The sequence below is a fragment of the Dermacentor albipictus genome, chromosome 1 (assembly GCF_038994185.2).
Source record: "Dermacentor albipictus isolate Rhodes 1998 colony chromosome 1, USDA_Dalb.pri_finalv2, whole genome shotgun sequence".
Lineage (NCBI taxonomy): Eukaryota > Metazoa > Arthropoda > Arachnida > Ixodida > Ixodidae > Dermacentor > Dermacentor albipictus.
The window spans coordinates 502069906-502095939 of record NC_091821.1 but is presented as its reverse complement, the minus strand read 5'-3'; the positions used below and the strand labels follow the sequence as shown (position 1 = coordinate 502095939).

General features: G+C 47.1%; 1 protein-coding gene across 2 annotated transcripts in view; it reads left to right on the top strand.

Moving 5' to 3' along the window:
• Nucleotides 1–26034, top strand: part of LOC135909346 (golgin subfamily A member 6-like protein 4) — a 63121-nt gene that overhangs the window by 22766 nt on the left and 14321 nt on the right. Inside the window, exons 2-3 of one of the 2 annotated variants that reach the window (XM_065441292.2) lie at nucleotides 491–743; nucleotides 17195–17413. In XM_065441292.2, the coding sequence (XP_065297364.1) occupies nucleotides 495–743; nucleotides 17195–17413 (468 nt within the window). In that variant the 5' untranslated portion in view covers nucleotides 491–494. The remainder of the gene's footprint in view (nucleotides 1–490; nucleotides 744–17194; nucleotides 17414–26034) is intronic. The other variant, XM_065441293.2, reaches the window with a different exon arrangement.

The window sequence follows — 26034 nt, the reverse complement described above, 5'->3', positions numbered from 1 at the left end:
TGTTATGTGCCCGCTCAACTTGAGCTGCTTCAGTGAAACTGTCATAGCCTTGACACAGAGCACCCCTATTCGCCAGGCATAGATTGATGCACTATTCGCCCGAGCACGTACGCACTTCTTTCGTTGCCGTCTCCTACGACTCGCCACCTTGCCATCCCTGTGGCGACTACCACAGAACTCCGCAAGTCCCCTGGGGCTGGTATCCTACGCTCCTCCCCTATCCACAGCAAAGCTCTCTCCCAATCCCATTGCCGAGTGACCGACTAAAGAGGCCAGTATGGTAGACCCACAATACCTTGTGGATTTCGTTGACAGTGTTAACAGAACTTCGCCGGAGATACACTCCATCTTGACTGCCATACGTCGCGCGACTAATAGTAAAGTTCTCTATCTCTGTAACGCCGAATAAATAGCTACTCAGAATTCACGCACACTAATTTCGCGGTTCATGTCATGCGTTCACGAGTGACCCTTGGCCTCCCGTGCTCAGAGCCATGGCCGAGCCCCCGTCGTCGCGCATCCCGGTGCTGCAGCGCGCCGACGGTTCCTGGACCACCGTGGAGCACAAGCTGCGCCAGCTCGACGACATGGCCGAGCCGGGCGCCTACGTGCGCCTGCTGGCCGCCTGCTGCCGGGACAGCGTGCAGGCTGCGCGCGCCATGCAGGCGCAGCTCGACGCAGCCAGGGCCGAGGTGAACGCGCTCCGGCTGCAGCTGCGCAAGAGCGCCGACCGGATCGCGCAGGTGAGGCGCCGCGAAACCAGGGCGCGACTTGGATTCCAGAGGTTGGATGCGCGCAATAACTGTCTTTCCATTCCACTTATGTGGGAGCTAAGGCGCTACGAGGGATAAAAACAGCCACGAAAAGAAGGACGCGCACATATAAAAAACAAACAGAAAAAGACAGAGAAAAAAGCCGGTGAATGATACAATATCACACTTGAAGGGGCCATGGCGCGGTCCTTCAACTATTCTTTTAGTTTTTCATTGTCGTTTATAGTAGAATGGACAACATGGCTGTAAAAACAAGAAACCGGGCTTTCAGGGCGCATTTTAACTCGAAATTTCAATTTATAATCCCTCTAAGCAGCAGCAACCGCCATTTTGACGTATTTTGGGTCACGTGAGGAAATGTAGGGTCACTGCTCTGTCAACTGCTTCGAAATAAACGGAAACCACACCGGACATCTAGCTCCTCACGATCTGGTACCGAAGGCCGCATCAAGAGCGTTGAACTGCGCCCTTAATTTTTTTTTCACTCGCGCGATAAAAGCCAGCAGCAACCCAGAGAACCCCCACGGAAATTATCTCGGAGTGCTCGTCGACACGCACAGGCGCACACAAAACAACGCATAGCCACCGTGACGTATTTCCGTTTCCCGGAATCGCTTCCTGTTCTTGCAGTGCACAACAGCATGGCCACGAAATGTGCTTTTCTAACTCCGAGGGTGTTGTAGTTGGGACGACAGCTTCTCTTTCGCGCTTGCCCGACCCAAAAAAGAAGCCCCCGGAGAGAAACCTGGGGATTTTCTGCTAGGAATGATGCTTCTAAATGTGCCTTTATTTAGTTAATGCAGAGGATGCCGCCGCCCACCTTTCCACCTCCCCCGCCTAACCTAACGTCGAGACAAGATCATAGTAGCTGGTGCGGTGTCTGTAATGAAGAAAAGTCAGTTTTTTTTGTGTTATTCATTGAGTCATTTCCCTGGGGTGCACCTAACGTTAGGTTAGGCGTTTCGCAGTACGTCACGGTGTGTCTTCGGCACTTTAAGCATGGTTGTTGGTGACGGGAGGAGTACCGGCCACATGGGCACGCTCTGCGTATGCGCCGCCCAGCCATGAACGAGAACTTCAATGCAACTGAATATTTAAAACTAAAGGAGTTTGCAGTAATAATGTGTCATTATTATATGGTCTGAGGCCGTTAAAGTTCGATCTACCTAAGCCCCCCCCCCCCCCCCCATCCCCTGTCCAGCCCCCTCCACGCTTCGGGCCGGGTCACTTCGCAGGCCTAGACAGAAACCCCCAGTGTCAGGCCTGGTGGTGAAGTATAGGAAAAGAACATTTACTGCAGAATTCAAATAGGGAAGTAATAGAGTTATGCCAGAAACTTAAAAAAACAAAAAGTAAGATAAATATTGCCGACACTTTTTTAAGGGGAATTATCATGGTGCGAAGCATCAAATAGTGGCTTCTTATTTATATAGCCAAACATTACATGGCAGGGTCAAAAAGTACCACCCATTTGACCTGGCTCTTTGGTCGAGGCACGTTTGTACCCCGAGAGCAGAAACAGCTGTGGAAAATGGCGAGCGGCGCCCGGGCAGACACAGGCGTCTGCTGCCCTCCTCTCCCATGGTCCACTACCTATATGAGTGCGTGCCTCCGCGTCAAGTGCACCATCTACCGCAGGAACGGGGCGGAGCTTAGGACAGTCGGGGTTGATGTGGCCTTCGCGCCCAGAGGATCCGGGACCCCCAAATTATCGTACGGACACGTGAGTCACCTGGAATGAACCCTTGCTTTATAGCTAATACAGGTAGGCTATTTTCAAACTCCTGAGTTAGGTTATCACCTCACAGTGGTCATAAAAAGAGAATTGTGTCTCGTAACTACGTTTTATTTTGAATTTCAATAATTACCTCTTGAAAGTGTCGTCATTATTTTCGGGTAGCAGATAATATTAGAGGGTAATTAAAATAAGTTTGTAGCAGCATTTTGCCGTATTTCTAAGCTCAAAGTTTATTTTTAATGTGGACCTGGACCAAGGATGTGAAAATGACCTTGCCGAGAGCGTCCTCGCATTAAAATTGACCAAACTCATTATTCAAACGGACAACCTGCCAGTGGCGAGCGCAATGCTCTGGCGCCACGAGAGACGATCGTGTCGAGTGGGCGTTCGGCGTGGCATTTGTCAGCTGCCGTGTGGTGCAGCTCGGCTATAGGGACAAACAGAGCAAAGCGCCTTCTGCTCCGTAGCACTGGATTTACGCAGGCTTAGAGAAGCAGAAGTTCCCCCAACTACCGCGCATTTCACAGCTACGTGCACAATGGTCGGGCAAGCGCAAGAAAGAAGGTCTCGTGGAGAGGGGTGCGATTCAATGCGTCACCAGTTAGTGATGCCAGACTGCTGTACAGTCCAAATGCCATATAAAGAAAGTCCAACTAATGGCTACTAGGGCACCGCATGCACCCAAATATTGCCAGCTTGCTGTGGGACGCTCACGGTTAAACATGAAATGCGAAATTCAAGCTCCATAATTTGGTGCGATGGCCCTTTTAAAGGGACTAACAACCAATTTTCATGGTACCTATCTTTTAACGCAACGGAAAGCTTACCGGTCAGAGTGTATAATCATGAAGTGGTTGCGCGCAAAACGGTATGGAAAATTTTTATTTGCAATATTTTGCTCTGCCGTGAGAATGTAGTCGTTCACAGGAAGCATGCTGAAGACTGTGATAGGTGACTGCGATTATAGGCCGGCATTAGCAGGAGACCGACGACAAGTGCAGCCGTAACTGTGAGAAAGTATTTTTTTTTATCATGTCGATGTTCCTGCGATTCATGTTTTCCAAAGCGTTGAAGTATTTCGGCGATAACGGGTAAGTGTGTTTGTGGTTTCCTGTTCAACTGCTTTGCTATTTAACCAGTCAGAACAAAACCAATCGGATCGAAAACGAAACGACGCTTTTACACACAATTCTCAGTTCAGCGTGCTGCAGTGTCCACGCGTGCACTTTTGATTTCAGAAGCATAGAATAAATCTCAAGTGTCCAATTATATAGCAACTGCTATTTTATGGTATAATTAGGTTGTACAGAATTGCGGCCCACTTATGTACACTGATCGCATAGACTGCATCTGAAGCACTAAGATTTGACCGCTCAGGCGTCGCCACCTACTCGTTTTTGAGAGCTTCTTTGCCCAATTTAAAATTATAATTCCGACTTAAACTGCGAACAGCGTGCCAGATTCTATCACTATAAATCCTGGTCATTTCATTTCCATCAACGTCTCACAACGGATTCTGGCCAGTTGTCAGACCCTTTAAGCGCATGCTTAAAAAATAAAATAAATACTGTGACAACGCATGCACGCTCATTACAAATAAAGAAAAACAATACAAAATAAGTTCCAACGCATGCGCACCCAGAAGGAATCTGCTGCGGACTAGCGGACTTTTCTGCTGGTATTATGCGCAGTACGTACTTGTTCAGCACATACTCGGCACGAGTTTCTTGCTAAAGTGCTATGCTTCTATTGAATGAACCCCTACCCAATGCAGTGGCTTAGCGTTTGGGGTGTTGCGCCGCTAAACAGGGGGTCGTGGGTTTCCGGCCGCATTTCGATGGGGGGCGAAGTGCAAAAAAACGCCCGTGTCCCGTTCATTGGGGGCACGCGAAAGATCCCCCTGGTGGTCACTATTAATCCGGAGTTCCCCAAATACGGCGCGCCTCGTAATGAAATCGTGATTTTGGCACGAGAAACCCCAACATTGAATTCATTCAATTGAATGTACCCCACACCATTTCGTTCTTTTTTTTTGTGTGTGGATGAACGGTGTACCTGGCACCTGGGACTGCAGCGGTGGCGTAGAAGTAGAACACCCGCCTCGCGTGCAAGAGGTCCGTGGTTCGAATCCCGGTGCCGGCAATCTTCCACCGGACTAAAAAAAAAAAAATCCGCGTGTTGATAAAATTGCATAAACAGGCCTGGAGTGTGGCCTGATCCCGGTGACCAGAACCGGTAACGCACTCCCTCACCAGAGCAGGATTGGCCACCCTGGTGCAGTACTTGGCCACAACCTCCTATATGAACAACACAATCAAATCCCGGCCCTCAGTCCCCAGCAGCTGTGAAGCAACTGACAACGGCGGCGGTCAGACCTGCGACGCAGCAGACAGTGCTAAGAATCACTGGCTCCGGACAGGCTGCCATTGGAATATGAACCTGGCAACGTTTAACGCTAGAACGTTATCTAGTGAGGCGAGTCTAGCAGTACTATTGGAGGAATTAGAGGGCAGCAAATGGGATGCAATAGGGCTCAGTGAAGTTAGGAGGCCGAATGAAGCATATACAGTGCTAAAAAGCGGGTACGTCCTGTGCTACCGGGGCTTAGCGGAGAGAAGAGAACTAGGCGTCGGATTCCTGATTAATAAGAATATAGCTGGTAACATACAGGAATTCTATAGCATTAACGAGAGGGTGGCTGGTCTTGTGAAACTTAATAAGAGGTACAAAATGAAGATTGTACAGGTCTACGCCCCGAGTCATGATGACCAGGAAGTCGAAAGCTTCTATGAAGACGTGGAATCGGCGATGGTAGAGTGAAAACTAAATACACTATACTAATGGGCGACTTTAATGCAAAGGTAGGCAAGAAGCAGGCTGGAGACAAGGCAGTGGGGGAATATGGCATAGGCACTAGGAATATCAGGGGAGAGTTATTAGTAGAGTTTGCGGAACAGAATAATATGAGGATAATGAATACCTTCTTCCGCAAGCGGGATAGCCCAAAGTGGACGTGGAAGAGCCCGAACGGCGAAACTAGAAATGAAATAGACCTCATACTCTGCGCTAACCCTGGCATCATACAAGATGTGGACGTGCTCGGCAAGGTGCGCTGCAGTGACCACAGGATGGTAAGAACTCGAATTAGCCTACACCTGAGAAGGGAACGGAAGAAACTGCTACATAAGAAGCCGATGAACGAGTTAGCGGTAAGAGGGAAAATAGAGGAATTCCAGATCAAGCTATAGAACAGGTATTCGGCTTTAACTCAGGAAGAGGACCTTAGTGTTGAAGCAATGAACGACAATCTTGTGGGCATCATTAAGGAGTGTGCAATGGAAGTCGGTGGTAACTCCGTTAGGCAGGATACTAGTAAACTATCGCAGGAGACGAAAGATCTGATCAAGAAACGCCAATGTATGAAAGCCTCTACCCCTACAGCCAGAATAGAACTGGCAGAACTTTCGAAGTTAATCAACAAGCGTAAGACAGCTGACATAAGGAACTATAATATGGATAGAATTGAACATGCTCTCAGGAACGGAGGAGGCTTAAAAACAGTGAAGAAGAAACTAGGAATTGGCAAGAATCAGATGTATGCGTTAAGAGACAAAGCCGGCAATATCATTACTAATATGGATGAGATAGTTCAAGTGGCTGAGGAGTTCTATAGAGATTTATACAGTACCAGTGGCACCCAAGACGATAATGGAAGAGAAAGTAGTCTAGAGGAATTCGAAATCCCACAGGTAACGCCGGAAGAAGTAAAGAAAGCCTTGGGAGATATGCAAAGGGGAAAGGCAGCTGGGGAGGATCAGGTAACAGCAGATTTGTTAAAGGATGGTGGGCAGATTGTTCTAGAGAAACTGGCCACCCTGTATACGCAATGCCTCATGACCTCGAGCGTACCGGAATCTTGGAAGAACGATAACATAATCCTAATTCATACGAAAGGAGACGCCAAAGACTTGAAAAATTATAGACCGATCAGCTTACTGTCCGTTGCCTACAAACTATTTACTAAGGTAATCGCAAATAGAATCAGGAACACCTTAGACTTCTGTCAAGCAAAAGACCAGGCAGGATTCCGTAAAGGCTACTCAACAATAGATCATATTCACACTATCAATCAGGTGACAGAGAAATGTGCGGAATATAACCAACCCTTATATATAGCTTTCATTGATTACGAGAAAGCATTTGATTCTGTCGAAACCTCAGCAGTCATGGAGGCATTACGGAATCAGGGTGTAGACGAGCCGTATGTAAAGATACTGAAATATATCTATAGCGGCTCCACAGCCACCGCAGTTTTCCATAAAGAAAGCAACAAAATCCCAATAAAGAAAGGTGTCAGGCAGGGAGATACGATCTCTCCAATGCTATTCACAGCGTGTTTACAGGACGTACTCAGAGACCTGGATTGGGAAGAAATGGGGATAAAAGTTAATGGAGAATACCTTAGTAACTTGCGATTCGCTGATGATATTGCCTTGCTTAGTAACTCAGGGGACCAACTGCAATGCATGCTCACTGACCCGGAGAGGCAAAGCAGAAGAGTGGGTCTAAAGATTAATCTGCAGAAAACTAAAGTAATGTTTAACATTCTCGGAAGAGGACAGCAATTTACGATAGGCAGTGAGGCACTGGAAGTCGTAAGGGAATACATCTACTTAGGGCAGGTAGTGACTGCGGATCCAGATCATGAGACGGAAATAATCAGAAGAATAAGAATGGGCTGGGGTGCATTTGGCAGGCATTCTCAGATCATGAACAGCAGGTTGCCATTATGCCTCAAGAGAAAAGTGTATAATAGCTGTGTCTTACCAGTACTCACCTACGGGGCAGAAACCTGGAGGCTTACGAAAAAGGTTCAACTCAAATTGAGGACGACGCAACGAGCTATGGAAAGAAGAATGATAGGTGTAACGTTAAGGGATAAGAAAAGAGCAGATTGGGTGAGGCAACAAACGCGAGTTAATGACATCTTAGTTGAAATCAAGAAAAAGAAATGGGCATGGGTAGGACATGTAATGAGAAGGGAAGATAACCGATGTTCATTAAGGGTTACGGAGTGGATTCCAAGAGAAGGGAAGCGTATGAGGGGGCGGCAGAAAGTTAGGTGGGCGGATGAGATTAGGAAGTTTGCAGGGACAACATGGCCACAATTAATACATGACCGGGGTAGTTGGAGAAGTATGGAAGGGGTCTTTGCCCTGCAGTGGGCGTAACCAGGCTGATGATGATGGTGTACCTGGAATGCGACTATGAATTACGAAGATGCCGAGAATTCGGGCCACCGCGCGTTTGTCAGCATATGCTCCGCTTCAGCTGTCATGTGAAACGATGTGGAAGCTACGTGAAGAGCTCGGTCACGCAAATTTACAACTCCGCGCGTTCCGTGCACGATTCGCTGGACGTCAACGGCGTACGCTTGCGCGCGAATGCACGCGAGGCTCCCCGGGACGGGCTGCAAATAGGAAAGTGGCAGTTTCGCCTCAAAGAGGAAGCATCGATGGCGATAGCAAATTAGTGGACAACTATACTAAGTAAGGGCAGCAGTTTTGTCGGCCGTATGAAGTTACATACATAGGCATGCTAATCAAATTAACAAGCATGGTGTCACGGGCACACTAGCAAACATGAACGCATCTTATTCGATGACCGCGGAAACTCTGTGTCAAAACGCTGAAGTGAGTAAGCGCGGCAAAAACAGCGAGCGAATTGACCTTCGTGGTGCCGCTCGCATCAACGCGCACTAAGCCAAAGCAGCGCGCGACGGATCCCGCACACGTCGCACGTGGTTTTCAGCACAGCGGCTCGGGCGGCCGACCGCGCCGCTCCGAGCAGAACGCAGCATCCCCCCCCTACCCACGGCGGACCTTGCCCCCGTCTCAGATGGCTTTCAACGTAGAGCGGCCCGTGGACCAGCCGCGCGGAGGAAGCGGGGGAGGGTGCGCGTCCCTCCCTAACCTCCCCCGGGATCCTTGTGCGAGACGGAAGACGGCGCACTCCCTCCTTTTCGTGCGTGAAATTAAGCTGCCATCGCCTGCTCGCCCTCGCAAGCTTTCACTCGCGCACACAGCACACGGCTCGCAGCGACGATTTTATCGCCCTATGCGGAACCTCACGGTGATGCCGACGGCGGAATGCGCTTGGAGTAGCGATATGATTGCTATCGCTATAAAAACTTGCACCGAACGAGAACAAAAACAAAAGTGATCTAAAACGATGCATTAACAGTCGTATACCCCAGTGTGTTTGTTTCTAAGGATGAAAACTTTTTTGTTTGCTTCAGTACTTAGTCTTTGTGAAATACAGTTGCACGTAATTGTGGTAAAAAAGAAAAAAAAATGTATTCGCAAACCACGCACTGTGGTAATCGATGAAAGAGCAGCAGTTTAGGCTCTTTGCTTTGATTGACGATATAGGGGTGATGTTGGTGGCAAATGCGTAACTTTTTAAGCGTTTAGTGCAGCAGGAAAGTGGTGAGTTCATGTTAAAAATCACCTTGCGTGCACCACTGCTGTTTGCACAGTGCACAGAACACACTTGCTGATGTGTTTGCTTCAGGCGTTGTTGTGCGTCATCGTTCATAATCTCTGGGAGGTTTGAGCACTATAATTGCCTCACATGGCACGTCGCATCGCGGCAGAAGTGTTAAACTTTAATTGGATTATTGGGCTGCAAGTTATTTGATCCGCACCGATGGCACCAGCTGTTGGAATCTCAGCGCTGCCACCAGCTGTTGGAACCTCAGTGCTGACACCCGTTGTTGCAACCGGACCGTTGGCGCCCGTTGTTGCAAATGGGTCGCAAGCCCCAAGGGTAGCGTTGGCCTGGCGGCCTGGGGCACACTGGAAGCATCCGAAGGTCCCGGCAAAGCATGAGTCGACTGCTAACAGAACAACTTGTTTATTCTAGCATCGCAAAGAGCGGGCGGTCAGGTCGACCGAAGTAGAGAGACGGGAGAGCACGTTACTCAACAGAAGAAATCGGAGCCTCTCTCCTGGCGTCCGGGGGCAGCTGGTCTTATACTCTTGGCGTCGCGGGCAAGAAGGAAGGTCACGGGACGACACCACGTGACAGCGGCGACGGACGGACTGAGCGACACGTTGGGACAAGGAGGTGACGCATCAGCCGGGCCGGCGCCGGTCAGACCTCCTCGCTTCACACTGGGGGAGCTCCTCTCCCCGGCTGCCGCGCTTTGACAAGCGTGGGCACACACACACACACGCACACACAAAGACACGTGGCACTGAACATGCCGGGACGCGCTCGGCGGGGATGCGTCGCGGCCGCTCCGAACGGGCCAAAATGTCCGCCGCTTTGAACGAAGCCCCGACGACCGTTGCATCCGCGCCGGCCATATCGCGCGTCGTAGGCGAAACGTAACAAAGTAATTCAATTGTATGTACACATTGTATACATACATTTGCGGTCTGCACCACTTTTCGCTGCGTAGAGAGGACGCTTCTGTTCGGTGCGACGTTTCTTTCCGGCCTGGGTGTCCTCGACACATAGTGCCCGCTTTGGAGTCATTTTGCTGGCGCGTGCCTACGTACTCCTTCTGCACACGTGGCGAGCATGCTCTTGAGACGCCAGCTCTAAGCGCTCTCTTCAGGCTACGGACGATAGTAATGTTTACCGTTCATCGCCCAGCACGCGACCTCCACAGCCCAGCATCTGCATTTTTGTCGCATAGGAAACGCAAGCACAGCACGTGCCATACACACAAACTGTACAACGCTGCCGCCGCGCCGCCAGCCGGCTGATGACAATGATGATTTATTGGCATCCCCTTTGACACAGTGCAGGGACAAATCATCCTCTAGCCTGCTAAGTTACTCAGGTATGCTCTCAATGCTTCCCCCCCCCCCACATCCTTTTATACATATTTTTAATCTTATCTATCTACATTATACCGCTGCTTATGCTTGGGGTGGATCCGGTCTCTTTCACATCACGTGGGAGTGTACAGAACACGGAGAAGAACACGAAACAAACCACACATAGAACGAATGGGAGGCGCTGCTGTCTGGCGCGGCCCTGGAAGATCAGCTACGACTGATCCAACAAGCTGAGCGGTTGGCCTGTGCCAGTGGGCTTTGGAATGGGGGCGCTACCCTGCCGGACAAACTCCGTTTTTCACTTCCGTATTTCCTCTGGGGAACTGGGGTAGGAGCCCGTCCGCGTTCTATATATAATAACGTTTTTGTACTACTGCTATTACTAGTCTCTTTCCTGCTTTTTTTTTTGCACCAATACTCTTAACGTCTCTTGCTTACATCGACTGCAGACTGGTTCATACTCCCGTCTACTTTAAATTCATGCGCTTTTGTAAGTTGTACGTTACGTACTGGTCTGCCTGGATTATTCCTTTCGCATTCCATTAGGATGTGCTGAGTGGTCTCCGAATTTTCGCTGCAGCGTACACATGCCTCATCTAATAGAGAATATTCCTCCGGTATGTTTTTGTCCTTAGGCAACCAAGGCGAGCCTCAAATTCCAAGGCACTTCCCTGCGTGTTATATTAAAAATTTTCCATTCTAATTTCTTTTTTCTCATTCTTGTAAATCTCCACGGTCTTTTTCGTTTCCATTCTTGGCATCCAATTAACTGTCCCTGCTTCTCTCGCCATCTTTCTGATGACTCCTGGTTATCTATTTACAGTTTCCATCACCCTGCACTTGGCTAGCAATTTTCTTGGCCTCTTCCTCCATTCTGTGTCCACGATTTTCATGTACAAATACTTGTGCACTTTAGCTGCCCATTTATTTTCATCCATGTTCCTGAGTCTTTCTTCAAAACAAATTTTGCTCTGTGCGTCTCCATCTTCAAACGCGGCCCAACCCGTCTCACCCTGCAGCGCTTCGTTTGTGGTTTTGCCGTGGGCTCCCAAAGCCGACCGGCTCACCGATCTTTGGTTAACTTCCAACGCCGACCATACGTCCGATTATAGGCGCAGAATGGCGTTTGCGAATGTCAGCGCTGGCCCCATGAATCCTTTTCAAATTCCACGCACCACCTTATATTTATTGCGGCCCCAAAGCGGATGGATGGATGGATGTTATGAGCGTCCCCTTTGGAACGGGGCGGTGGGATGCGCCACCAAGCTCTTGCTACTATACTGTCTAATATTCGACCTAGGTTAAACAATGAAAAAAGACACAAAAGCACTATGAACCACCACGCCCAAATTTTCTGATCCCCTATTGTGAACTGTGCTTTTGTACGTCTCCGTCTTTTGTCGTTTCCCTACTTTTCTTCCACCAATCCTCCAGTCGCCTCTTACTAATGTTTATTGCGGACATGTTTGCTTTACTACTGCTCTCTCTGAACCCAAGGGCTTCAAGGAGGCCAGTGGTGCCTAAATCGACCACTGGGCAGACGTCTTCACATTCTAATAAAACATGCTCCGTAGTTTCCCTAGCTTTACCACAGCAAGCACATGCTTCTTCTTCCTTCTTATATCTCGCTTTATAGGTGCGTGTTGTAAGGCATCCTGATCTCGCTTCGAAAAGTAATGAGCTTCCCTTTGAGTTATCATAAATGGTTTCATAAAAACGGAGTATAGAATCTCAGTGCTTGGTAGTTTTTTTTCTTATATAATTTCATCTCGCCGTTGCAGCTGGACTTGCGCCAGCCAGCATATGCAGTGTGGCGAGCTGCCACAGCCATCGCAGGCAGCTAGAGAGAGCAGAGAGTTTTTACGAATAAGGAAGGGACTGTTGGCTTAGCTGTAGTCAGGAAATGCCTGAATCGAGGACGAAAGGTGGCGATGAAAAGCGATGTTTCGGAAATAAAGTACGCTAATTAATAGATAATGATAATACCATTCCTAAAATTGCTGAGAAATATGAGGCAGTCATCTCCTTTCTTTTGTTCGTTTCTATCAGTTCGCGCTCCTAAAATCATATTGCAACTTTTAACATGAATTTCGTTAGCTATTTCTCAAAGACTATGGCTATGGCATTGGCAAAGGCTATGGCATTGCGCTGATGAGTTCGAGGTCACAGGTACGAACCTGGCCACGACGGCCGTTTTTGATGGGGGCCAAATGCAAAAAGAGCTCGTTTTCATAGACCTAAGTGCGGGTTAAATCTCACCAGCTAGTCAAAATAAATCGGCAGTCCTCCACTATGGCGTGCCCTATAATCATATCGTGGGTTTGGCAAGTAACTATTGTTGTTTTTTTTTTTGCCAGTGCACGCTTTGTTGAAACTGCCTTGCAAGCCCATTTGCCAGCAATATGTCATTTGGCTAATAAAGTCAGTTCCTTGCATCTTCTTATTTTTCATTCACTTTGTGCGGGTATTAATACTAGCATTACAGCGTCTGCTGTAGGATGAAATATGTTTTTCGCATCATGGCCTTATATAATGCCATGTATACCTGTGTCTGCTTGTTCGTAGGCAGTAAATTAAAACTTGCAATGCGGTGTTTTATGTGCCAGAACCGCGTCTTAATTATGAAGTGCATGTCGTAGTGGGAGACTCCAGATTAAATTTGACCACCTGCGGTTCTTTAAGGTGCAGTGAAATGTGAGTGCACGAGTGTTTCTACATTCCGCCCTGGTCAGAATGTGGCCGGCACTGAACTCTCGACCACGTGATCAGCAGCGCAACGTCGCAGCCACCGCACTGCCATGGCGGGTCGCAGGCAGCAAATGTTTGTGGAGGGCTTTTGCTTCTGAAATAAAAGGACGAACAGACGCAAAGAAAGGAAAGTGGTCTTCAACAATACTGAGTTGATGTGACGTGCACAATTAAGAAACCGCAATAAGTTGCACTGGAGGAACCATTGAAAAAAAGGGTCCCCTTTTTGGAAGGTATTCAGAAACTTGCCACCGAAGAACACCTACAAATGAAATTCAAATATTTTATTGTTTGATTTTTATGATTTATGAGCATACTATAGCGGCAGAAAAGTTACTTTGCGGTCAGTATGACATGCCAGTGGCTCAAACCACCTGAGTTGCTTGAAAGGAGCGTGCCGAGCAGTAAGAGCTCAGAAGATTGAGCTTTTCGACCAGATAATGTTTAACACTCCAAATCTATTGAAATTACAGATACTGCATGTAACTTTGCGACCTGCGACAAAGCTGCGTAAACTGGATTTCTTTTTTTTTTTGATGGCCGTTAAACGTAAACATGCAATTTCTTTCCTTGCAGTATGCTTTGTAAAGAGGTTTAAATGGTTGTGTTCGTGCTATCTTGTTAACTTCGCCAGAGGCGCCGGTGAAATAGTTACTGAGCCGCACTCCCTGGCCAGTTTCGCTCCACATTGCTAATAAGGAACGTCGGCATCGGCAGCGACAACCAGCCATACTGAATATGATAAGTCTTTTCAAACATCAGATTATGCCTGAACTTCTGCCTAAAGCAGCCTTGAGGTGCACGTGGTCATTGTCTGTCTTTCCTATGGCAACACAGAGGCCATAAAACGTAAAACTATTCCAATATGTTTTCATTCCAACCTCCTGACGTCAAATTCTCGTAACCGCCGCCGCAAGCATCGGGCAGTGACCCGCAGGGTTGTCTCAAGAGACCAATCAAACCCTCTCCTCATTTACAGGAGGTCACTTTGTTTGCTTGAAAAACTATTAACATTGCCTACACTAAGCGGTTTGTCTTACGTAATTGGCTGACAAGAGGCGAGGAGCACGCTCGAGTGGAGAGGGATTCGATGGGGCCGAGCCAGTGCACTGAGATTCGATAACAGCACGAAGATGGTGGAGCCGGCGTCTGCGATTGGTCCGCTTTCCTTTACTTAGCTTGAGGTGGCTGGTCTAAAATCGCGCGGAATGCAACGAAAGGTTAAAAATGCCGCTAAAACGAATCCTCAGCAGGGAAGGGTGTGCGGAGTGAGGTCATAAACGTGCCAAAAGTGCTCGATAACGTTAGACGGCTACGTAAAAAGTTTTATTGCACGCAAATAAACCCATGCTCTCCGGGAGGTGCGAGTAGCCGGTGCTCGAGCGATTGGCGGCAGCCTTATTTTATTCCTTTTGGAACGGGGCAGCCTGCGGCTATTCCGAAAAAAGATCAGTTTTGTTCGGCATATTAATGCACCTTTAACGCGTACACGTCACTTTGACGTGGTGAGTTTTCGCGGTTTTGTGACGTCGCGTGAAAGGCAGGTGAATTGGGTGCAGCCCAATAACTTTTGAAAATAACCGAGGGCTAATGGCGAATAGGCTTCGAATGAGAAGCAACTATTTTTCTTTTGTTCGGTCCAATAATTTATAATCTGCGCGTACGCGTCATATCAGATGGGGAAGCTATAGCGGTTTTGTGGCGTCGCGTGACAGACCTGCGAAGTGGGGCTGGTTAAAAAACGTTTGCGTCCAATCGAGGAGGGCTGATTGCAGAATTGGAAAAGAAAAGTTTGGAGTAGCTTTACGTTATAGCGCCCCAGGATTCCCTTCAGTAACTACAGAAGCATGACTGGGCTTTCGATTACGAATGGGAGAGGAGTGCCTAACGTAAGTCAGGGCAACGGGTTTAGCACGCTCCGTACTGGAAACATGACGAGGACAATGATCAATTGCTGTAACGATTCGAAGGCGGTTACAAGTTTGTTTTTCTGTTTACAATGAACCTACTCTGAGGCGGTCATAACGCATGCACAAGCACACAAAAAGATTAATAATTGCCTGCAACATCCCATCCTGCATGTATATTACCTGGTACATTCGAGTAATTGTCGACATGTTTTGGTGTACAGCATGGCCGCGACGGCCGTGTAAAAACGATGCGTGGACAGCGATGGTCACGATGAGCGCGTGACGACGACGGCTGCATGGCCAAGACGGCATGACGACGACAAAATGTCGACAGTGTGGAGAAGGCAGCGCGACGGCGGCAGAATGACGAGAGCGTGAGGGCATTGGCGTGACAACGGCTGCGCACGTGCGTGTGATTCGCCGCTCGTTTGCTCAGAAGAGGCCGGATACACCTCGGAACGTTCGCTCACAGGCCTCATTGGTTTTGAAATAATGCTTAGCCAGAGCACTGTGGCAGTTTCACTATGCGAAGACATGCTGAGCCGGCAAGGCGAGATGGCGTATCCCGGCGAGAGACGTACGTACAGTGGACTACGGCGACGAACGCACTCCGCAACCGTGAGCCCTCACGGCGCCGCCGCTCTCGCGCGTCATCCGGCGAACAACTCTCTCGGCCGCTTGATAGCTGACGCGCTCGCGTGTTCCCTTTCTCGCGGCGAGATGCGCGGCCAGCGCTCAGCGAAGTATGCTAAGCACCAAATCTTCAACACCGAGATGAACATGGCGAAGCACACCGGCGGCCTTGATTTTGGCTCTATGCTTCGTACATCACCAGCTCGCTACATATATGTAAGTTATTTGCTAAGCTTCTTCGAATCTTAATTTTTCGCGTAAACCAAATTGTCGGCGCAATAGAGTTCTGCCTCGACAATACACGTTTTATCGTGACACCTTAATGGCCTGCTTGTGTCCCTATCGCTAAAAAGAAGGAATGTGGACGAGGAACAATTTTATTTCTTATACAACGTTCTGTTACAGCACAAGCTGTGGCCGCTGAGTGCCAAAGGGCGAGTGAAAGTAGTCCCAAATCGGCTTCATGTCTCTGACATTTCAATGTGTATTAACTGTATGAAAACGGGTACAATTCGAGAGGATAAACTAGAAGGCCAGAAAATATATTTGTTTAGACGAAGAAACCTATAGCATCGATTTGTTCACTGAACAAGGCTGAATAGCAATATTACACGGTTAATTAATTAATTATTTATTTATTTATTATATATATATATATATATATATATATATATATATATATATATATATATATATATATATATATATATATATATATATATATATATATATATATATATATATATATATATACCGGAACAAATACGTAATCCACAACCCGGAACAACAAGTGAGTTCAGAATTATACAAATACCACGAAACGCTCAATTACACACGAAAAAAAGTTGCAAGTAGCAAAACGCCACCATTAGCACAAATATGAACACAGCAAATGTGCGGAAAAAATACAAAAGAATGCGCAATTACGAGAAAAAAGGAAACGGAACCACAGCTATGGCAAGCAATAATCTGTTGATAATTTCTTCTTCAATTCATCAAAGTCCTTCGAAAGTGCAATATCCCGTGGTAGCTGGTTCCACTCCAACGATGTCTTTGGAATAAATGAATTCCAGCGGGATGTTGTATAGTAGTGTGAAGCACCAACTTTGCATGGCTGATCTAAGCGGGATGAAACATATGTTGGCGGCGTGATATTTTCCTGCGCATTGAGAGAGGGGCTAGTGAGATTGTGTTTTTCATTTGTGTGAAATTCATTGAAGTGAATGCGAAGTGAAATGTTGGACGGAGAAGTACGATAGTGCTTGAACATCATTCATTAAAATGCTTGAAAGCCTTATATGCAAGCAACATTGCAAGCGAGCGAGTCCCATGCGAACAATGCTTTAAAGTGCGTGATTAGATGGGAAGCAGCTGATATTATTAAAGCGACTTGAACAAAGAAACAGCGTCGCTGAGAATGGGAGCGGTTCAGCAAGGTCGCACAGATGTGCGGTTTCTTCCGGTTCTTTTTTATATGGACGTAATCCCCGTAACTTCGTCCAAGGTGTGCTAGTCATGCGTCTCTTTTATGTCACCTCACAGATGGAGGCGGATCGGCAGAATCTGTGCAGTGCGGCGCAGCGTGGCGAAGCCGAGGCGCGCAAGGCGGCTGACGCAGTACGTCACGTGACAGAGGAACAATCGCGGCTGCGCGCCCAGCTGGAGCGACTGTCGGTCGAGCTGGCGGACTCTCTTCGTCAGAGGCACGAGCAACACGAAAGCCGTGTGCGCGAATCGCTCGATTCACTCGCCAAAAAGCAGGTGAGGTAAAGAATATGGAGAACTGCCATGTTCTTGCGGCCATAATTATACTGTGCCTGCGCTCCGCTTTCGCAGTGAGTCGTTTTTGTGCCTCGTAGCTGCGGCTTTTTCACTAGGGTTGCACTGTGGTATGTACTGAGATCTAAGCCAGGCGGATACAGCTGGAGAAACCAGCTGTCTAAAGAAACTATAGCTGAGAAACCAACACACACACACACGCGCGCGCGCGCACACGCACGCACGCACGAACGCCCCCCCCCCCCACACACACACGCACACGCACGCACACGCACACACTCAGAGAGAGAGGTACTGGATAATTCGACGCAGTGTTGCGCTAAAATAAAAAGAAAGAAAAAAGATTCAGATAATATGAAGGGGACGAATCAGCTGTGCACCAACACAGTATTTTGCTACACCAGCAAACCATAAGTGTGCTGAGATTTTACTCGTGACATTTAGCTCGGTGCTGCAGTTATGGATAGGGTTTGCGAGAGACTTAGTATTGGTGGAACACCAGATACAAAATAACGGATTTTCAAAATGATAAGTGCCATCTATGGACCTAAAGGAAATTGTTATCCGTTCTGTTGCCTAAGGCACAGCAAAACGAAACTGCTAGCTCGACAGCAAAGCTGCACGCATAAGTCCTGCTGTCACACTTATTCTGCCTTCACACGCGTCCGCTATCCAGCACCTTCGGAATCAAGTGACAGAAATAGTAACCGTCAGCAGCTTCATATCCAATACATCGTCTGTGCTCTTCAGGCTTGATACTTTATTTGACAAAAGCTCTAGATAACTTCTCCGCATTCGCGTATATAAATTTGTAAATGGAAAGCTTCCATTTCTTCTACGATACTCAAATCAGTTTCTTCATGCAACATCGCCCCCGCCTCACAGCATTAAATAACTTCCTCTTACCTAAGCCAGGGCCAATTACGGCAAGTCAACTACAAACATTTTTGTAACTATCATTTCGGAATTCTTTGGTTGCAGGAATAGAGGAGGGATCCATCGTAACACTTAAAAAGAACTTGCGCTAGTATTTGTTAAACTTATGACTATTTCATATTAATCATACTAACTGCTTTTGTAACGTCAGGTACGTTTATTTCGAGCTTGCATCATCATTTTATATAACATTTTTTAATATTCTTGCGACTGTCCACCACGATGCACGGTCTACCAGTACGTCTGCCTCTCAGTCGGGCGACTTATCTGCGTTTATGTAATTTTATACGACACCATACTCTCACGATCAGCTTGAGCACAGCTATTAGCCCCGAGAACGAACACGGGCGGCGCTGCGAGCGCCGCTCGCGTGACGTCAGGGCACGGACTCGCGCCTGTCGTCTGCTACAGTTCGGGCCATCGCTACTAGATACTTTTCAGTTGTAAAACTCCGCCTGGGAGCGGCGCGAGAGCGTGACCCTCTGCCGTCTCCTCTCGCGTGGTGGCGCTGCCGCAACGGTTGGCCCGGTTGGCTACGGAAGCTTCCCAAGGCAGCAGTGCGCCGCCGACTCTGCCAGTATTTTTTTTGCTGCTCTTCATGGCACTAAATGTTCAAAGAATAACCTTTTTACATTGTGCACTCTAAAAATCAGCTAATAGGTGATTGAAGAGGAGAGTGAGTCTTTTCGTTTGCTGCATGTTTTATGCATACATGAAAAAAGGGAATAGGACCGGTACAACGCCGGATTGATGAATCTAAGCATGCTGCATCGATATTCACAAAAGACGCACTTTCTTGGTTGCTACAGCTACCTTGTGACCGCTTTCTAGTTGACAGTTGGTATCCCTGGAGTACAAATGCATCCGCATAACAATGAAGAAATTCAGTACTTCACACGTGAACGCGAACATATGCTCTGGACAACCAAGAAGAGGGAGGCAGCACCCCTCTAGATCATCTAAAACCTTCCAAAATATCTCTCCGTAAAGGCCTGCCTCATCCAGGGAAGCTTTTGTTAGCAGTCTTCATAAAGCCCAGCATCTTCGGCGTCGGGTGCTTTAAGGAACCTCAATTGCTTGAGACTTCTGCACTCAATTAAGTAACTGTCGCAGCCAACTTCTGGGATTTCAGAGCTTATGTGCGTTATGCATAAATCACATGGTGCGCCCTTTCTGACTTTCTGAGTGACATATCCACACAGATAATAACCAACATTGCCCTCTATGTTTCCTCGAACATAAGTGTGCTCATTGCAAGCACATTTTGGTGAGCTGCTTGGCTCCACGCAACTTATCAACGTCGCCTCAATGGCATTGCGGAGACTATGCTTTGACTTGCAGGCTTCTCTGGTCTGTTTGAATGTTTCGTTGACGCCGACGAGCGCAGGGCCTGGCACACCTTCTACACTCCCACGTATCGCCGTTTTAACAGGTGTTACAGGCTTAGAAGGCGGAATATCTGCGCGAAGTTGATTATAGTTGGATGAGACTCATCTCCACCGAAGGAACGCACAAGTCCAATGTGAGGCTGAAAAAACATAAGGGAGTGAATTTCCTAGCAAACAGTGCAATGTGAATGTAGTCATAACAAATGTGAACAGTGTGCCTTGCATCCAATGGATCTTGATTTAACTCGGCTGTCGAAACAGCGCACCTTGACGCAGCAGATTATCGACATTGTTTAAAGTCGACATCAGAGTTACTTGCAGCGACTCTGTCATTTGTTATGATGCAAAAAGCTTCAGGTTCTTTTGAATTGCATTCTGTTCTGTCAAGTTTAGCAGTTCCAAAAATACCTTTGATCACCTGAAATGATTAGTGTAACAAGTTTATAGCCCTTAGGAAATGCGCACGAAGTTCAAAGGCGGTGGTCACGTACACTATTTCGTCGTAGAATGCTAGCAAGGTTTTATTAACACAAACAAAAAAGCAGGAGTAAAAATAGACAAAGTGACAGGAAGGGCGCTGCACCCTGCCTAGCTATCACTTTGTCTCTTTCTCGTGGTTTTTCTTGTTTCATTGCCGTTTCATTGTTTCATTGCAGGCATGTTTGTTCACAAGGCGAGCAGCATTTTCCTGGCACACAAATAAGAAACACGAGCAAAACGTGGCACGCTGCTTCACGCATCGGCGTCTCTATCCACCCGCACAAACGTTGCTCGCACCGCCCGGCTTCGGGCCGACCATCGCTACTAGATACTCTAGTAACGTTGGGGCCGACAGCGTCGCGCGCGCCGCCCCGCGGGCGCGACAGAAAGGGGTCAGGTGCCGCGGCGGAGTTTTACAACTGAAAATAATCTAGTAACGTTGGTTCGGGCGTTGTCCGGGCGCTTTCTGCGGTGTTTTCGTTTGTTCGCCCTCGTTCTCTCTGCTTGTATACTTATGGTGGTCGTCTCAAATATATTTTTACGACGTCTTCCTTTGCGAACATTTATTCAAAGAGCTAATTTCTTAGACAACAATGCAGCTCTCGAAGGCAACGCTACAGTGCCAGCCGAAGCGACGCAGACCAGCCCATTGCGGGTTTTTCATACGCGCATAGACAATCGCAAAAGCATAGCCTATAGGAATCCAGTTATGATACCATACTTGCCGCGGTGCAACAAGTATGTCACAAAGCTGGCTATATATGATTTCTACAACAGTTACGTTGATTTCATTCCGCTAAGACAGGTTTGCTCACGACGAGTAGTTCATGGTATAATATCGAATTTTTGCATTTCCTCGCAGAAACGCTCGGCAGTAGCACGGGGACTTAACTAATACTGGAGCTTAGATTCTACACGCCTCACTTCCTTCTTTACCTGCTTGTCAACATTAGGCAGTTCTTCACGTGTTTATTTTTTTAAGCGGCGGAAACTTGAAGTAAAGTTAATGAAGGCTTACAGCTATTTACAGAGTACAAATAGGAATGTACCAATATATATTCCCTTTTCCGTGCTACACGTTCAACTCACCTCTTTAGAGCGCGTTTGTTAATGATTAATAATGTATGTTATGTTCCTTTTTTTTGTCTATGTTACCTAGTGTGTATCACTTATTTATTTCAATGCCGTAGTGTGTTTTGCATTGTTATTGTGGAAATATTTCACTGTTCTTTCATATATTGTTTAACTGCAGTGTTTTATGGCCACTATATAAATGTAATTTATATGGCGCTTGATGTGTTACCCCATGCAGCCATATTGTACCTAAGGGGGTGAGGTTACCTCAAGCCGCGTCTGTGCGGCTTTTTTCCCTCATCCACCTCCATTTACCACTCCTCTGTACATGTGTTTGTGTAAATGAAAATTAATACATCAAATAAAATCAAATTCACTTGAGAAATTTACTGGTGCTTGTTGCTTGAGGAATATACATGACGAATCTGTTTGGCGAACTGACACAGGCTACTCGGCCCAATTTTTTTAGTGAAGCATGCCTGCTGGACCGCATAGCTGCAGCCAGAAAGAAGTCGAAGCGTCAACGACTAGTAGTATGGGACATATTCAAGATATCAAAATTCTCCGGTGGAGGGTCAGAAATCAAGTGAAAGTATATGCAAGGCTTGTGGTGCTTTCTTTATGAATGTTTGCGATTGGATTGGAGCAAACTTAATTTAGCCTGCAAGGTTCTCTTTTATGTGCCGACGAAGTGAATTGTTATCCGTTTGTATAATTAAATAACGCTGGATCGAGACATCGTGAGACAGAAGGTGCTTGAATTTTCCTTTTGTAGGCAATCTAAGCTGCGGTGTAGTAGCTCGAGAATACTTTAGCCATTCCAGTTGGCGCTGTAAAAAATGCTTTATGGCTTTAATTCGAAGTTGTAGTGAACTGATGGGTTTCGCGAACATAGCGTGCCTCGCCATCCGGACAGTCGTTTGCTACCATTACGTGATCAGGGGTGTGCCATATTGTCGATAAAGGCTACTGAGGGCCACTATGAAACATTTCATCACTTTCAATTGAGTGGCTCTCGATCTTAACAACGAAACTTTTCTCTCAGGTGATTGCTACTATGGTGTTTGTGAATTAACTATGTAAATACTCTACATGACGCACCGTCGTGTTAGCAGCCATGAGCAATTCGTTTTTTGGAGGCCTGTTTCAGAGGGGGATGAAAGTAGCAGCTAACTTTTTCATAAGAAATGCGCGCCTAACTATTTTTTTACGCATTAATGAATGGCCATATTTGAATAGAACAACACACCAGAGTAATAGGAATTATGATGACAGCTCCGCTGGGCAGTGTCTTTCTAACATCGGATAACATGTTGACGCCAATTACCAAATTTTTCTTCCACGTAAAATGCAATGCCTTTCATAGCTAAATACTAAAGGAATGTTAAGTGTTTAGCGAAGCATCATACACAACTGCGCGTGTTGAATTTGCAGATGTTCTTTTTTTAGTCAAAATTTACCGATAGACACGGCGCATATATGCATTGCAAAACCTAGTAGACCCCTTTAACGCTACTTAGCTTGCGATATCCAAGCCGCAAATTTTCTCGAATCACACGCTTTTGAAGAAGAAACTGTGGTTAAGGCATGGCAGCTGAAAGAAGCCGACGTATTCTTCAATACGTACGGCTTGAGCCACCCATACCCCAAGCATGCACGAAGGGAACGAGCGCGCGCGGCAGCCGAGCGAGCCGCAGCGAGCGGCGTCCTGGCCGTGACGTCACTCGCGAGAGGGCGCCACTCCTAATTCTCGCCGCTAATAATAATGCGAAATCATTATATGCCCCATTAGGCAAAAAAGCCACCGTTGTTGTCTGCAACGAGTTGTAACAAGATCAATGTGACGTCATCAGTGTCTTGTACGACGTCAGTAGTAATAGGGAAGATAGTAAATGATATAGCAACGCTAATTAGTTGCACATATGGGTAATCAGTGCGAGTTAGAGTGAATTAAGATAAATTAGAATCAGATAAAGTTAGAAAAAGTTAGAGTCAGGGTACTTAAGGTGGAGTAAAATGAATTAGGGTGAAGTAAAGCGAATAAAACTGCATTAAGGTAGAATAAAGTGGATTATGGTTGGTACACATCAGAACAAGGTGCATTAAGGAAGATTAAGGGGGATTAAACCTACTGAAGGTGGATTGAGGTTGGTAGAAATTAGAGCAAGGTGCATTAAGTTTGTTACAAATTAGAGCAAAGTGGACTGAGGTGCATTAAGGCAGAGTTGCGAAGGGCATGTGGCAATGCATGACGTCACGCATTATAGACGTAACCAATTAATTAAAGAAGTCACAATGATTTCGCATTGAAATCGCGTAAGGATACTTCGGTGACTGTCTTCTGTTGTTTTAGTTTTATGTGACGGTACTACTGTTTGATATACAACGCACTTGTATTCTTAGTAGCTAAACATTGTTACGTTGGTAGGGGCGAAATGCAAGAACTCCCGTGCAGGCTGAAGATGCGTACCTTAATCATATCGTGGTTTTGGCACATAAAAACTCAGAATTTGTTTTCACTATTTCAGCGGCTAAAAAATGATTTTGCTAATGATATGAAAAGCATCTCACGGGTTGTGGCGGCATCTATTTTGCTGTGAATATTTTCCAGACGAAGTAAAAATTAGGGGGGGGGGCTTCTGAGAAGGTTGCGCAATGCTCACTATACGCATAAACAGAAGTGAAAAGCGTCAACTAAACTAAGAAGATCCGAGGACGCCTAAGTATTTATGAGTTGCGAATTCGAAAGCATTAAGATCCAATTGAGAGCCGCTCCCAGTTATGAATCCTTCGCGGGCAAGCGAGCACGTTGAGACGCTTGGCGCATTTTCATTTGGGCTGGCCGCGGCGCAGTCAGAACCACCATGGTTAGAACGCAGCGAGACCCTGCGTGGACAAAGAACGCGCGGATAACACCGGCTTGCGACAGCGAGGGTGACGTGGTGTGTCGGCGATGGCTTCTCCCCTCACGCAACATCTTGCGGGTCCAGCAGATGCTCCCTTTTGCCTCTCAGCTCCGCCGCTGTCGTGGAGGACTTCTCGAAAGCTGGTGTGGCTGACATGCCACGAAAGCGCGAAGGGATCTATCTTTATCCCCAGTGCAGCGGTTGAAACAGCTGCAGCGCGGTACGAATTAGCTAGCAGATGACAGATACGACCCAGTTGGTCAATAGCCTGCTGTATAAGAAGAGCAGCAGTGCTGCATAGTTGAACTTTGCGAGGGGAAACCGGGAATGAAATGCGAGAAGTGCTATGTTGATCTTTGTCTGACAAACTCAAGAATTTCCTTCCAGGAATTTCACGCGCCCCAATGGTAAGGTTAGGCTAATTTTAGCCACACGTATAACATTTTATGCGGCAGACAATGTGAATAATTTGAAAAAAATAAACTACCAGGTATAGGTTCGCTTTTGCCTCTGCTAAAACCACAAGGCCTTGATGCAATAATTTGAAAACATATTTCCAGATATTGCATGAAACGAAGCAGAAATTTTTTAAAAATATATTTGGGGTTTTATGCGGTAAGGAAGCCAAAAAACACAACTATATTATATGTGCGAGTAAAATATGTCAAGGCCGAAGATGGCATGACGACAATGTCATGAAGACCACGAGATGACGACGATGGCGTAGCGACAAAGTGACAACCATGCTGGAATTTTCGCCTATAGCATGTCGGAGATGGTGTCACAAAGACAGTCACGTTGCTGGGATGACGACCACGCGTGACCACAGTATGATGGTGATGCAATGATTACAATGATATGAACACGACGAGATGGCCACGCTGGTATGGCGATGCTAGAATGACGATGGCGTGTCGATGACGGCATGACGACCATGGGATGACGAAGATGGATCGGTGACGACGCGGTGACGATGATGGCACGACGACAAAAGTATTACGACATTGGGATGACGACGGTGGCACTACGACGGCCAAATGACGACAAAGGCATGATGACGGTGTGGCGTGTTGCGGTTGGAGCTCGCGTCCGGAGCGACGGCGGCGGCGCCAGCAGCGAGAAAGTCAGAGAAAGAGGCAAAAAAATAAGCTTCGCTTTCAAAAGCGCTTTGAAACGCTAGCATATATAAGCATGTAGATTGAGCATATAATAGCGCCATTTATTCGCTAAATACTCCAGATAGCTCAGCGAAGTTGATCCGAGCAAGTTTTACCATACGAGGGAAAAATCTGCGGAGGTCACGCGCTGTGGGAATCAGTTTAGGCGAATATTTCATCGGTACATGGAAAAACGCTGTGGCTGCTTAGCCATCATATGCAAGTAGAGGCCGCAGGATCCTGATGGACAGTTCCATTAGACAGCACCTGACTCAACTCGATGCGCTCGATCGTGCGCATGACACGCATGACGACGAAACAATGACGATGACGGAACGAGTGCAACGACATGAATGATAATGACAGTATGATGATGACGAAATGACGACGACGAAATGCGGACGGAGGCATGCCGACACTGGAACCACTACGACAAAATGACCACAACGACATGATGGCGACTGCACGGCGGCAATGGGATGACGGCAGTGGAGTGAGGACGTTGATGTGACTGCGGCACGACTATGAGATGATGACGCGGGAGTGGCGACGGTGGTACGACGTTGACGGTGTGGCTACCACTGCGTGATGATCGTAGGAGGACCACGCTGCAGTTAGAGTACTGCGCGGGCCCTGGCCGGGCCGGACTTGGGCCAACTCAT